The following is a 13226-nucleotide window of genomic DNA, read 5'->3' on the forward strand; positions in this document are numbered from 1 at the left end:
CTTCTACTTTGTATGATGTGCATTGTGCTATCATAACAATGTAATTGTTTAGAAGGTTGCAAGAAACAGAAGGCTCAAAAAATACATTAAACAGATTTGGAAGGGGGTGGATATAAAGTTAGAATTTCTGAGTCATGAAAACATCAGATAGCAATTTCAGAAAGGTGTAACTTTATTTAAAACCAAGCTGCTGTGAATTCTATCATGCTGCAGACACCTCTGAATCAACCATCTCTGTCGGCAAATTATTATGCTGACAAATTCTCACATAAACTGAAAATTTCCACTTTGTAAACAAGTGGGTTCCTGATGGTTTGGATGATATCCTGAGCTGGAACTTTGGAAAATGAACTCCTTGTTTGAACGACCCTGTGTAATCCATTTCTCACTTTAGCAAAGAGATTCAAATATTTATCACCCTTATCAGGGAGCCACTGTGAACAATTAATGTAACATTAAGTTTAATGTACTCTTCTACAAGTTTCAGACACACAAAAACACATGGTTGGCTTCAACAGCTAGATTTTATGAAACAGAACAGTATGTGTTTTATTGGTCATCTTTATAACACTAGGAGTTCTATTTCCACTTTTATTCACAATAGGATAGATGCTGAACACTGGCTCAGAAGCATCCAGGCCAGAATATTTGTTGTACAAGCAGGTAAATACTTGGATCTTTCTTCTGCTGAGTCAGAGTCAGTCACAGGGACTCTGATTATGTCCTTTACAATCACCACCCCCATCATCTAAGTAAGATGAACTGAACAGGTGATACAGCCATGCAGCTGGGTGAAAAGCCACCAGGCTTCATGGGGAAGGGAAGGAGATGAGGTACTTTGGCATACCATTGACTTTGGAACAAGCAACCTGTACATACATCACAAGAGGTATACAAGGGATATCAAGTGGAGAGATAAGAGAGGTATTTGGCCCAGACCTCAGATCCTGTGGGATTAAATGAGATACCCATTAAAAGTCTTATACAGAGTCTTAGCATCTAGCTTACAGATGTTTAGCATATCACTATTATTGTAGTTCTTTTTCTCCTGTTCTATAAAATTACTTTGGAGGGGGGGGGCATCATCTATATACTGACAGGAGTTGAATTCCTTGACCACAAGGAATCCTTCTAGCATTATGAGTAGAATAAATGCAGCAGTAATTTTACCTTTGAGCAGCCCTTTTTTATCAAGGGCTGGCATCACTATTTTATAAAGACAGGAACCTCTTTGTGGTGCTCTGGTCTGCTAATTGGGGTGAGTGAGGGGATAGAGAGGGGAATCCCTCTTCCTGATCACAAGTTTGGCCCCGAGTCCACATTTATTTTCCAGTTTCTATTTCCAGGTGCTCTTCCACATGCTCCAGCCAGCTTCAGGGATGATATGAGTCTACCTGTGGTCTTATGAGGAAAAAACAGGACCTAAAGACAACAAGGAATTTGGAAGTCTTTGTCATCAGATCAACAGCTCTAAGATCAACAGATCAACAGATAAAAGCTGGAAGTGTCTAGTCTTGTGAGATCTTGTGGCAAACCTTCTTTCCTATTTTGGTCTATAATAACCAGTCTTCCACACCTGTGAACACAGGCCTGAACATCTATTGTTCAGGCTACTAAAGATGTCAGCCAGGACCAGACCTGGGCAAAATTAGAAAACAGAGGTGGTGTACTGCAAAGACTACTGAGACAGGGCCCCAAAGCCTGGATTCCAGCCTGGGCATTAACTAGTTACATGACCTTGGACAAGTCATTTCTCATTTTTGAGACTTGGGTTTCTTTTGTGTATGTAAAATGGGAGTAATAATAACATGTTTGTAAAGTGTTTTAAACAGATAAAGCAATCTCAACACTGTAAGTCAGGACCTGCTTTCCACATCGATGCCCACCCATTCCCTTGCCTTTCCAGTTTCTCTCCTTCCCCACTCTCCACTTCCATAGCCTACAGTTAGTTCCACAGGGTGGGAAATATATCTAGTTAATTCATAACAAAGTGTTAGCACCATGAGTGACCCTTCCCTTATGCCATCTGCATGCTAATGAATGAATCTCTTGTTTTAGGCTGCCCGATGTTAGCAAGAGACAGGATGGAAGAAGTAAATGGGTGTGCCTGTCTGTGTGTATGTAGCAGGGAGGTCATGTATCCTCATGTAGAAACCTCCCGAATAACCCAAGACAGCAGCCTGCTCTACCTAATGCAAAGCTGGCTGTACAGTGCTGGGAGCTTTCTGAGGCTTGGCCCCATAGATACTGTTAAATTCTCTCTCCTCTGCATCCTCGGTCTGCAGTGACACTGGCAGATGCTAAACTTCGGCCTGTCTAGAACAGTTAATTAGGTTACAGAGGCTGCCAAAACTCTCAAAGTCATCCTATGAAAATGAAATACTCTGAGATCTGAAACAAAGGTCAGAAGACACAAACACTAATTTGATTTTCAAGAGAGAAACCACAAAATGGGGGAGGGGGGCGGTGAGAAAGAAAGGGAGGCAGGTAGGTCCTCGACAATCTGGCAACTCTGCACCATAAAACAACATGGAGACGTGGCATGAAGTGGTCCTGGCTCCAGCAACAAATACCGTATATTCATAAAGAATGATACTGTAATAGACATACTATATTCATAATCTCTTCCAGAGAGCCCAGTCCAAACCTCCTGGGACATCAGGAGAGCTTTCAGACAGTTTGCCTTCCTGCTGGAGAATGTCCCCACCTGGGAGTAATGAGGCTGGAGAGAGGAAGGAGATAAATTGCTAAATGGAAATCAGTTGAATGAATACGTGGGCATGTTCATCAAATTATCACAAAGTAAGAACTGCTGTCTGCCCTCAGGTTCTCAGTACTGAATAGGCAGCCTTAAAAACCTAGAGACCCAATTCTTCAAAATGGTTACCCTGAAAGTGTGTGTTGGTGCTGCGGTGGGGGTAACAAAAGGCAGCGGTGCGTAGGACTTCACTGCCACCAGCAGGGGCCAGAAGTGCATGTCAGGAGCTGCCTACAGCAGAAGCCCCAGGCCAAAGGCTAAAACTGGCAGCTGAGGCTGTCTTCACCCCGTGCCCACCCGCCCCCTCCACAATCTCAAAGATTTGGAAAAGCTGTTCTTCCTCTCTAAAACACAGTTGTTCCTGCCTTAAAGCTCAACATCAGGGGTTTGGAGACCAAACTCCAATTAAGGTTCCAAAACAACCTCCTCCCTTACCCCACCTCACAATCCCGCTTTCTGCGTGCCCTGGGATTTGCAGTATTTTGAAGGTGCAGTGGAGTGTGGCCCAGAGATGGCAATTTTAGGTTCAGTCCCTTTGCATCCCATGTCATCCCTTGCACTGTCCACCTCACGTCCCGACCCCTGGTTTACAGCCCCGCAACCGCTCTGGCCGTGTTAGATCCGCTTCAGGTAAAGCCAACTCACGCTCTGCACGGACTTGGAAAAGCTGCCCTATGCCAACTCTGATCTCTCGCACCTTGCGCCAATCTGCGGCCACCTGCACTTTGCGGGACGTTGCGCTGGGAGGCGCTCCCCGGAGTCCGCACTAGCCTGCGGTGCCCAGGCGCGCGCCATGCCGCGCGGGACTCCCGGCATCCAGCCTCCCTTCCAGGGGTCCCGGAGCCTCGGCTCTGGCGGAATGGCCCGGGAATGCTCCGGGGCGGGGGCAGGAAGGACCCCCCCCGGAGCCTTAGAGACCTCGGGAGGACTCCCCGCGGAGATCAGCTCCAGGAAGGGTTCCGTGACCACGCGGCGAGGAGCACGTGAGCAGCGCTGCTTTGCTATAAGAACCCCCGCTCTGCTGCGCGAGGGGAGCGAGCGGAGCGGCAGGACGCGGCCACCTGCGCCAATAAAAAGGGCGACGGTGATACTCCCTCCAGGACACCCCAGACGGTCCCAAGTTTTGGTGCTTAGGACCCTGGAGGTCCGGGCTCCGCGGTGCGTCTAACTTTGAGGCGAAATTCCCAGCACTTAGGCAAAAACGCGCAGACACCAGCACGCGTGCCTTTTTGAAGATGCCAGAGCTTGTTTGACCTTTAGTAGAGTTAGAGGAGGAGTAGCAGAAACCCTGAGCTAATTTCTCGTCCTCCACTGAGCAGGCAGCTAGGAGCGCCCCGGCTCGCCTTCAGAGAAGCTCGGGAGATCCCTAGCGGCCCGAGACCCCCGGCGCCCCAGCCGCCCTTTAATTAAGTCGCGGGATGTTCCTGCACCCCGCTGGAGGCAGCTGGCGGTAAACTCCAGACGCCTTTTGTAGATAAAGTTTGGTCCGCTCTACTTGCCGGCTCCATCCCGGCCGCGTTGTCCGCCCCCTCCTCCTGCAGCGGGCGCGGGCGGGGAGATGGCCGCGGGCTCGGCGACCGGCGCGGGCGCTTCCCGGCGCAAAGGGGCGCCGCGCGCGTAGCCGCCGCCACGCTGACCTCCAATTCCCTCCTGCTACTGCGCTAAGCCGGGGCAGCGAGCGAAGGCGAACGCCCAGAGGGGCCGGAGGCGGCGGCGAGAGGAGCCAGAGGGTCCATATGGCCTCTCTCCGCCGGCCGGTGGTGTGCGCCACGGAGCTTTCCCGCGGCCCCTCGGGTTCGGAGCGGCTCTGAGCGGCGCCGCCTGCGGGAATCTACCTAGCCGTTCCGCGGAGCCGCGGGCAGTAACCCGAGAGCAGGAGTCGGCATCTGTTCCTCCCTAAGGGCGATGTGGCCGGCCGGCGCGGGCACCAAGCTGCCCTGTCCCCGGGACTCTGCGCTCCGGCGGGCGGCTTTCTCCGGGAACCTCACCGCCCTGCCTTCTCACCTCGTGCCAGCCGGCCGTAGCGTCCGGGTCTTCATCAGCGCCAACCCCGAAGGTATGTCCCTCGCTTGCTCTTGTCCGTCTGCGCGGCGGGAGCCGAGAAAGTGCCAGGGCACAGGCGGGTACACCGGGAGTCCCCCGCGCTCCCTGCCTCTCGACCACACCGAGGCTGCTCTGAGCGCGTGGGAATTTCATTAGAATCACTTTTCTCCTTCCCTTGCTCGTTTCTTCTGCATGCTGACTTTGCCTGGGGTGTCCATTTCTCGCCCCCTGCATTATTTCTGCCGGTCGGTCTAAGAAATATCGGAGAAATTAACAGACGCTTCTGGAAGCTTCATCCTGCCACCCCCCCACCTCGTATTTCTTTCCTTCAGCGGTTTCTTCTCTGAGGTTATAAACGCAAATAAATTTTCTCGGCCCCACGACAGATTCCTGAATGGGGGCACCCTCCTTAGCCACTTGTTCAGGCCGAGGCGAAGTGGGAGCATAGGATTCTCTGAGCCTCGGCTCCTGCCGGTGTGCTAGTGGTGCGTTTGGTCTTGAGGGTCAGAGGAGACCCTAGCGAACCCAAGATCTGCGGAGATCTTGGGGAAATGTGCTGTGCGGTCCCGAAAACAGGCTGGCGCTCAGCCTGGCGCTGGTTTCAAGGTGGAGCGTTCAGGATGAGCTCATCTCTACGGCTGGCTCTTGGGCTGGATCGTCCCGGTCTAGAACTTGGCCTTCTCAGTCGTGTTCCTGCTAAGGGCTGGGCACCTGGTAGCTGTTAAATGAAAACTTGTTGATTTATTACATTCACGAATCACAGCGACTGAGCCCTGCGTCGTTAGTTTCTCGCTCCTGCTCATCCTCTGCCTTTCTGTTCTCAGTCCTAAATGTTAACTTTTATTCTCAGTAAGTAAAGAAAAGGTAGGATGCATTTGACTTGGACCGGATAAAACTGTAACTTGCTCTTTTCTAGAAAACTAAATGTTTGACTCTAAAATGAGATTATAGAAGACTTAAATAGACGTTTGTTATCGGAAACTTACTTTTGCTGCACTCTATCAAGCCTTGGGTCTGACAAGTAAAGAAAAAAAAAAAGTTATTCAGTTATTGAATAGAATCATCATTTGTGAAAGCCCAAGACTCTGGTTGCTTGTGAAAAGAATTCAGAGGACCAATAAAAAATATCTTTAAAAAAAGTTGTTTCAAAAAACACTAGAGGCAATTTCGGGTGAAGTCCGAATTATGAAAAGAGGATTGGGAAAAGAATCATATAGATAACCCACAGTGATGAGTATTAGAAAGTCTGTGCACTCATCAGAGAGGATGTGAATGGTCGTTTATCAGCTTACAACTGTGTTTCACAGAACTCAATAATTAAGGTGGCTTTAGGGCAGCTGCAGTACATTGTTTAAAATTCCTGTCATTTGAAATATGTCTTACAGGATTTTTTACTTAAATCTGGAAAAAGAAAACTGGAACTGTGTAACCTGTTGCAGGATCTAAGAAAATCTGCAACTTAAGTGTTTCCGTGTTGTTTTTAAAGTTTTCGAGAAAATATCATTTTCCTGAGCTAAAAAAAAAAAAGCCACTCATGAGACAAGTTGAAATGTGCTGATGTAAAACCAACTAAGTAACATTTTTCTTTAAACAAGTTTTTAAAGTACAATGAAAGTCTGTTAATGTCATCAGTAGTTTATCTTTCTTTAAATTTGTAAAAAAAAAAAAATTATAGGATAAACAGTGAATTTTTATCAAGCAAGATTAATATCAAATTAATAGTCACCATTAATGCTATTTTTCTTAAGCCTGTACACATGATTCTGTTAATTTTGAAGTTTCTTGAAATAGAAACTTTAGTGTGTATTAATCTTAGGACAGTGAACAAGAGGGAGGGGTGGATCTTGCCTTCTGGTCACTCAACTGGGCAACTTGCAGATTTGTCTTACAAGACCAGAAATGTGAATCTTACCCTGAGAAATTGCAATAGCGGCAGGACTTCAAGTTTTATCCCAAAAGGAGAGCCCAGGGTATATTAAATAGAAAAGATGGAGATGGGTTTTTTTTTTTAAGAGCCTGAACATGAGGCTTTGCAATCTCCGTAAATGCTCTGTCCAAGACAGCACTTTACTGCAAGATCTTTATGGATATGACTCAGGAAGCAAATGGTTGTGTTTTGGTGTGATCCAATATTAGATTGTTGGCCAATACTCAAGAGCCTCTCCACTGTCAAATTAAGACAGAGAATATTATCTCATGCTTTCCTTTACCAGCGGAAATCCAATTTATGCTCTAAATAAAAGCTTCTCTGTGAGCTCATAGCAGTACTTTTAAGAATCCAGCAAGGGTCTCCCTTTGATTGCTTTACAAGGCTTGTATGGCATTTCCCTATCAGTACTTAAAATAATACATGTCTTTAGAACATAGATTGGCTCATTCAGGTTTTGCTCTCAAACACCATCAAAGGATAGTGGACAAGAGGGTGTTCTTCCTATTTTACAGATGAGAAAACAGGGGCACCAGCTTAAACTAGCAGAATGAAATAAGCCAGAGCCTGCAGGGTACTCTTTGGCCCAGCCTAGATTCGTGTCCAATTTCTATAAATATCTACACTCATATGGACAAGAAAATCAGCTGGGTGTAGTCAGTAATTCTGGTCTTCCTCTTGAAGCCTGACAGCCCCAAGAAGCTGAATAGCAGGAAGGGACCATGGTTTCCCTAACCCACTGTACCCCCATGAATAGGTAGCTTTACAAGCATTCAAGGAAATTTCAAGATTTTTTAAATTCTAATGGACATATTCCTGTTCAGAAGTATATCTACATCTGACTTGTTCTCACCATATGATAGACACTGGGTAAGAACCAGCATGAGGGAGGCTGTAACTGTCCCCAATTCTCCTACGTGGATGCGTTTTGGATCTCATCTAGTCCCACCTCCCACCAATGTAGCTGTCCCATCTGTGGCATCTTTATTAATCCTTGGAATTTTTCTAGTCATTTAGTCACTGTCTCTCTGCCAGAATGGCACTTATACCTCCTTGGAACAGTGATTCTAAAACACATAAAAATTCTCCAGTGTGATTATTCTGGATTGAATTGTCCATGAAGATGTGGAGGAGAGGAGCCTTCACAGCTCTCTCCCTATGGTTGAAATTTGAGAGGCCTGTTAAATAATACTCCTCTACTCTGCTTCAAGTCTTACCCAAGGCTCCTTTTCATACAAGGACATTAATCTCATATTGGGGACCCCACTTTCATGATCTGAGCTAAACCTGATTACCTCCCAAAGGCCTCACTTTGAGGTATCAAATTGGGGGTCAGGGCTTCACCATATGAACTGGGGGGAGGGGTGGGGACAAACATTCAAGTCACACCACTTTGCCCCTGATCCCTCAGATTCATGTCCTCTTTGCATGCCAAGTACATTATTCCATCCCAAAGCTGCAAACAGTAGCATTAACTCTAAAGCCCAAAGTCTCATCTAAATGATTTGTGGGTGAGACTCCAGATAGGATTCATCCTGAAACAAAATTCCCCTCCAGCTGTGAAGCTGTTAGATGAGTTATGTGCTTCCAAATATGCAACGAGGAGCCAGGTGTAGGATATAGTTTCTCATTCCAGAAGGGAGAAACTAGAGCAGTAGGAAAGAAGGGATGAAGGTTTCCATGCAAGTCCAAAACCCAGCAAGGCAAATACCATTAGGTCTTGAGGCTCTAGAATATTCCTTTTTGGATTGATGCTTTGCCTTCTGGACCCACTAGAGTGTTTGTCTCTCCTCTTATGTCTGCAAGGAAGGAGTCACCCACCAAAGTCCCAGGAGGCCCTGCCCCCAAGGCTTTAGGCAGAGGCCATCTCTCCTATTGAACTCCAGGTGATGCCATTCCTCAGCTTTGAAACCAAGGAAGCAGCCCTGATGCTCTCTGAATCTTTGGGGTCATTCTTCCTCTGTCTTGAAGAATAACGCATGTCCGCAGGCAGGAGCCCTGTGCTCCAGTCCTGTAGGTCTGACAGCTTTCCTTTCGGTCATCCTGTCTCCACCAGTTCACACTGGCCATGCTTCTGCCAGGGGAGGGGCCCATGGTTCACACCCATCCTCATTTCTTTACCAAATGGTTGTGTGACCACACCCTTACTGTGCTTTTCAGGGCATACCTCCACATATTTTTGCAATATGGATAGGCTGAGAGCTTTCAAGATCATCATGTTCTGATTCCCTTTTACTTAACAAAATTCGTTCTTCAGTTCATCTCTTTCTCATTTTACTATAAACAAACCAAGGTACTTCTGCAAAACTTTCTTAAAAATCTCCTTAGTTAACTATCTGTTTCATTGGTTCTACTTTGTCTTCCACAAAACACTAGAATACTGTTCAGCCAAGTTCTTTGCTATAACAATCACTTTTCCTCCATTGCCCAAAACTTGTTCCTCATTTCTGTCTCCTCCCAAGAAGGCCTTTGAAGGCCTTTGTCATCCATAGTCTGGTGATGATTATTTATGTGTTCTCTGAATAGCTGTCACTCCAACTCTCCTTTTTCTGAGCCTCACCAGAGTCCCCTTTATCAGTCCCTCACGGCATTCTTGGCTTTTTCTAGTGCATATCTCAAAACTCGTCCAGCCTCTACCCTGTTCCAGAGTTGCTTCTCCATTCTTAGGTATTTGTTACAGCAGCACACCACTTGTTGGTGCCAGAGCTCTCAATTTCCTAGGGTTGCCGTAACAAATGACCGCAGATTGGGCTTTAAATAACACAAATCTACAGTCTATGATTCTGAAGTCTGGAGCCTGAAATCAAGCTGTTAGCAGGGCTGTGCTCCCACGGGAAGGCTCTGGGGAAGAACCTTTCTCTGCCTCTTTCTACTTTCATGCCAATCCTTGGTGTCCCCTGGCTTGTGGCTTTATCTCTCCAGTGTGTGCCTTGTCCTCATATGGTAGAAAGAGAACTTTTATGTCTCTTTTTCTTAGGCTAAGAATCCCATCTTATGACCTCATCTAATTATCTCCCAAAGGCTTCACCCCAAAATATCATCATATTGGGGGTTAGGACTTCAACATGTGAACTTTGGGGGACACAGCCCTTAGTCAATAATACGTAAAATGTAAAGCTGAAGAAAAACCAAAAACTTGCCTTTGTTACTAATAAAAGCTGAAGCAGGCCAATACTCCTTATCTGTGATCCTTTGAGCCAGATGTGATTTTACAATTCCATACTTTTTAGATTTAGGGCAAAAATGGTACATATATTGTTACTAATATCCTATAACCAGATATGAACGTGTTTATAAGAAAACATGACTAAGTGCTATACCGTAGAACTTTCTGCAATGCTGAGGGTCTTATCTGTATTATCCTATGTGAGAACACTAGTTACATATGGCTATTGAGCTTTTGAAACTTGGCTAGTATGATTAAGAATCTGAATTTTTAATGTCATTTTATCGTAACTGACTTAAATTTGAATAGACCCGTGTGGCTATTGGCTACTATATTGGACGCAAAGCTCTAAGAGGGGTAATAAGGACTATAAGTGGCTTCATCTTCATAAGGTTGGGTTTTGCCACCAGGAGTCAGGTCACTTCAGGTTTTGCTGCCAAATGAATTAAGGAAAATTTTGTTTTCGATTCTTGGGGGATTTTGTCATTTCAAACAAGGGCTGTGGATCTTTATTGGGAAATATAGCTTTTAACTTTAGACAAGTGGGTTTCCCAGTACTGAGCCTCTGAACTGTACAGACTATGTAAGTCACTACAGTGATGGACAAAGACCAGACTCTCCCCTCCCCCACCATGGACAGAGCTGACCCCTTAAAATGTATGATATGGAGGAGCTGAGAATGACAGATTTGCTTACAAGAGAGAAAGAAGGGGCTGGGTTATCTGTGCCCAAATTTTCCTTCCAAATGCAGCCATCAGATAAAGACACTTCTCCCCGAGGGATAAATGCCAGCCCTATTCAGGGCTACTAGTGGATCCCTCTGTGTGTCGAGAGCCATCTGGAGTGGAGACAAAGCTATCTCGAGCACCTTTTTTTTGTTCATCCCCCCACTCCCACACAAACACAGATCATCTTTGGAGGTTGTACACAATGTTAATGATAAGATCCTGAGCCCATCTCCACTTAGGTTTTTTACTTGACTTGTCTTTGCATCTTTCCTGACTCTCTTCTCCATTCCTTTTTAAAAAATAATCTTATTTTTTATTTATTTTGGGGTGAATAGGGACTCCTCTCTAGTTGTGATGTGCGGGCCTCTCATGGCGGTGGCATCTCTTGTTGCCGAGCATGGGCTCTAGGGTGTTTGGGCTTCAGCACTTGCAACACCTGGGCTCATTAATTGTGCATTTCAGTAGTTTGGTGCATGGGCTTAGTTCTTCCAGGGCATGTGGAATCTTCCAGGACCAGGGATCGAACCTGTGTCTCTGTATCGGTAGGTGGATTCTTCACCGCAGAGCCCTCTTCCCCATTCCTTTGGAATCTTATATAGGAAACCTTATTCTCCAGTTGGCAGAAGTCACAATAACAAGAGATCTATTCCCTACAGTTGCTGCAGCCAGTGGCCGTTGACCTTAACTTGTGCTCTCAGACAAGAGGCAGAAAGATATGCATCAAGAAAACCACAAGAAATTTATGAATATTCTTCACCATGGTTCTTCTTTCCTTTCCTACAATGCTAATTTCCAAGCTCCCTAATTTTTTCATTGTTTTATGAGTTATTGAAAAAAATACAGTTAGGCACAATAAGAAGTGTATTATATATACACACATACATGCTTTTGATAGGCTGAAACATCTTTCAAAATTAAGAGTCTTAAATGAGAATATTGCAAACTGCTATTTTACAATAAATGCACACAGGATGTTTATAATAAATGAGTTCTAAAATTTTAATAGTTGAATCTTCTGGTCCATCAGCAAACATTTTTCAGGCAGGAGAGACTACAGGTGGCTTAGTGGCAAAGAATCCACCTGCCAAGTAGGAGATGGGGGTTCAATCCATGGGCTGGGAAGATCCTTTGGAGGTGGAAATGGCAACCCACTCCAGTATTCTTGCCTCAGAATTCCCATGGACAGAGGACCCTGGCAGGCTACAGTACACGGGGTCACAAAAGTTGGACATGACTTAGGACTAAACAACAATAACAGACTTGAGAGCCAGACTAGCTGGGATTTACTCTTCCTCAATCCACCATTTAATGAAGTGATTTCTTAAGCAAGTTGTTTAACTTCTTTGTTCCCAGTTTCATAATCTCTGAAAGAGAACTCTGCCTAAGAGGGTTATTTAGTAGTTGAAATAAGCTAATATATGTAAAGCACTTAGAACAGTGCTGGACACTTGTTAAGCATCATTTGCTATTATTCTCTTTAAGTTTCCGCTGTGATCCAGACGCCGTGCAGGTATGGAGGTGCCAAGAGGAACAAGGCATCTCCTGCCCTTAAGGAATGCCATCTGCCAAGTCAGAACTCAGCAGTAAAAATGAAGAGCATTCCAGATATGTTCAGGAACTAGATGTTTCCCCCAAAACATTGTAAGGGTCAGAGAAGTGAAAGTCAGGGGCACTATTGGGCATTTAGGTCACATTGCCAAAGCTGTCACCCAAAGGACAGGCGAATGTAGAAGCCACTGCCAGTCTACACCACTGGGGACTGGTTAGCTGGCTGGTTTCTACAAATACCCTTATCTGCTGAACCTGCGTGTCAGCCACCACAGCTGGTGACAGAAGAACCTCTTGGCTTCCCTAGCCCTCCAGATCTCACACAGATGTGTCCCCCTCGCCGAGCAGGATTACGTGTGGACCCTGGCAACAGGTGTGACCAGGAATCTCTAGGCTTCCAGCTGCTGTGCCCCAAGGGAGAGGGTTAAAGGCATGGTAATGGATCCTCAACCCCAAGAAACAGTATCTGGCAGGAAGCAGTTACATGCACTCGTTTGCTTCCACAGCCAGTAGGTGTTCACAGAGCACCCACTCCCTATGGGTGCTGTTCTGGTGCTAAGAATACAACAGTAACAAAACAGGCCAGGTCTCTGCTCTCACAGAATTTACGTGAATGATAAAAATATATGTGATGAGCACAGAGCTAAAATATGATCAGAGAAGTGAAAAGACACCGAGGAGTAAGCCAGCTTGTGGCTCAAGAGTGAGGGTTTGGGAGGGCTCCCCAGAGGAAGGAGTAGAGCCAGGATGTAGAAACTTCTACAGGATAATTGAACCTGAGGCAAAGAGGTGGGAGATCTCTACAGGGAATAAAGAGGGATAATCTTGATTATTCCACAAAGAGCTTTTCTCCTTTTGAATAAGAGTGGAGCTGATGTATTGAGGTGATGGTATTTTTTGTCCTTTGAAAGTGGCTCATTTAGAATGACACTTAATAGAAAGTGTGACTTGGGCCATATAGGTACTCTATACAAATAGACCATGATTTTATAATTTAATAGGACTTCCTTGGTGGCTCAGACAGTGAAGAATCCTCCTGCAATGCAGGAGACCCAG

General features: G+C 45.7%; 1 protein-coding gene and 1 long non-coding RNA gene across 3 annotated transcripts in view; one reads left to right on the forward strand and one right to left on the reverse strand.

The window, feature by feature from the left end:
- Positions 1-2332: 2332 nt before the first annotated feature.
- On the reverse strand, positions 2333-3332 carry LOC129657763 (uncharacterized). The gene is made up of 2 exons (XR_008717098.1): positions 3199-3332; positions 2333-2722 (listed from the first exon to the last, which is right to left on the reverse strand). It is a non-coding gene; the product is annotated as an uncharacterized LOC129657763 (long non-coding RNA).
- The window catches only part of NWD2 (NACHT and WD repeat domain containing 2), a 255310-nt gene continuing 245340 nt past the window's right edge, over positions 3257-13226 (forward strand). Inside the window, exon 1 of one of the 2 annotated variants that reach the window (XR_008717091.1) lies at positions 3257-3388. Coding sequence is in view for 1 of the 2 variants with exons in the window: in XM_055588244.1 (XP_055444219.1) it covers positions 4664-4814 (151 nt within the window). In the remaining variant the exon portion in view is untranslated. Of the gene's footprint in view, positions 3389-3923; positions 4815-13226 lie in introns of those variants that run through there. The other variant, XM_055588244.1, reaches the window with a different exon arrangement.

The sequence above is a fragment of the Bubalus kerabau genome, chromosome 7 (assembly GCF_029407905.1).
Source record: "Bubalus kerabau isolate K-KA32 ecotype Philippines breed swamp buffalo chromosome 7, PCC_UOA_SB_1v2, whole genome shotgun sequence".
Classification (NCBI taxonomy): domain Eukaryota; kingdom Metazoa; phylum Chordata; class Mammalia; order Artiodactyla; family Bovidae; genus Bubalus; species Bubalus kerabau.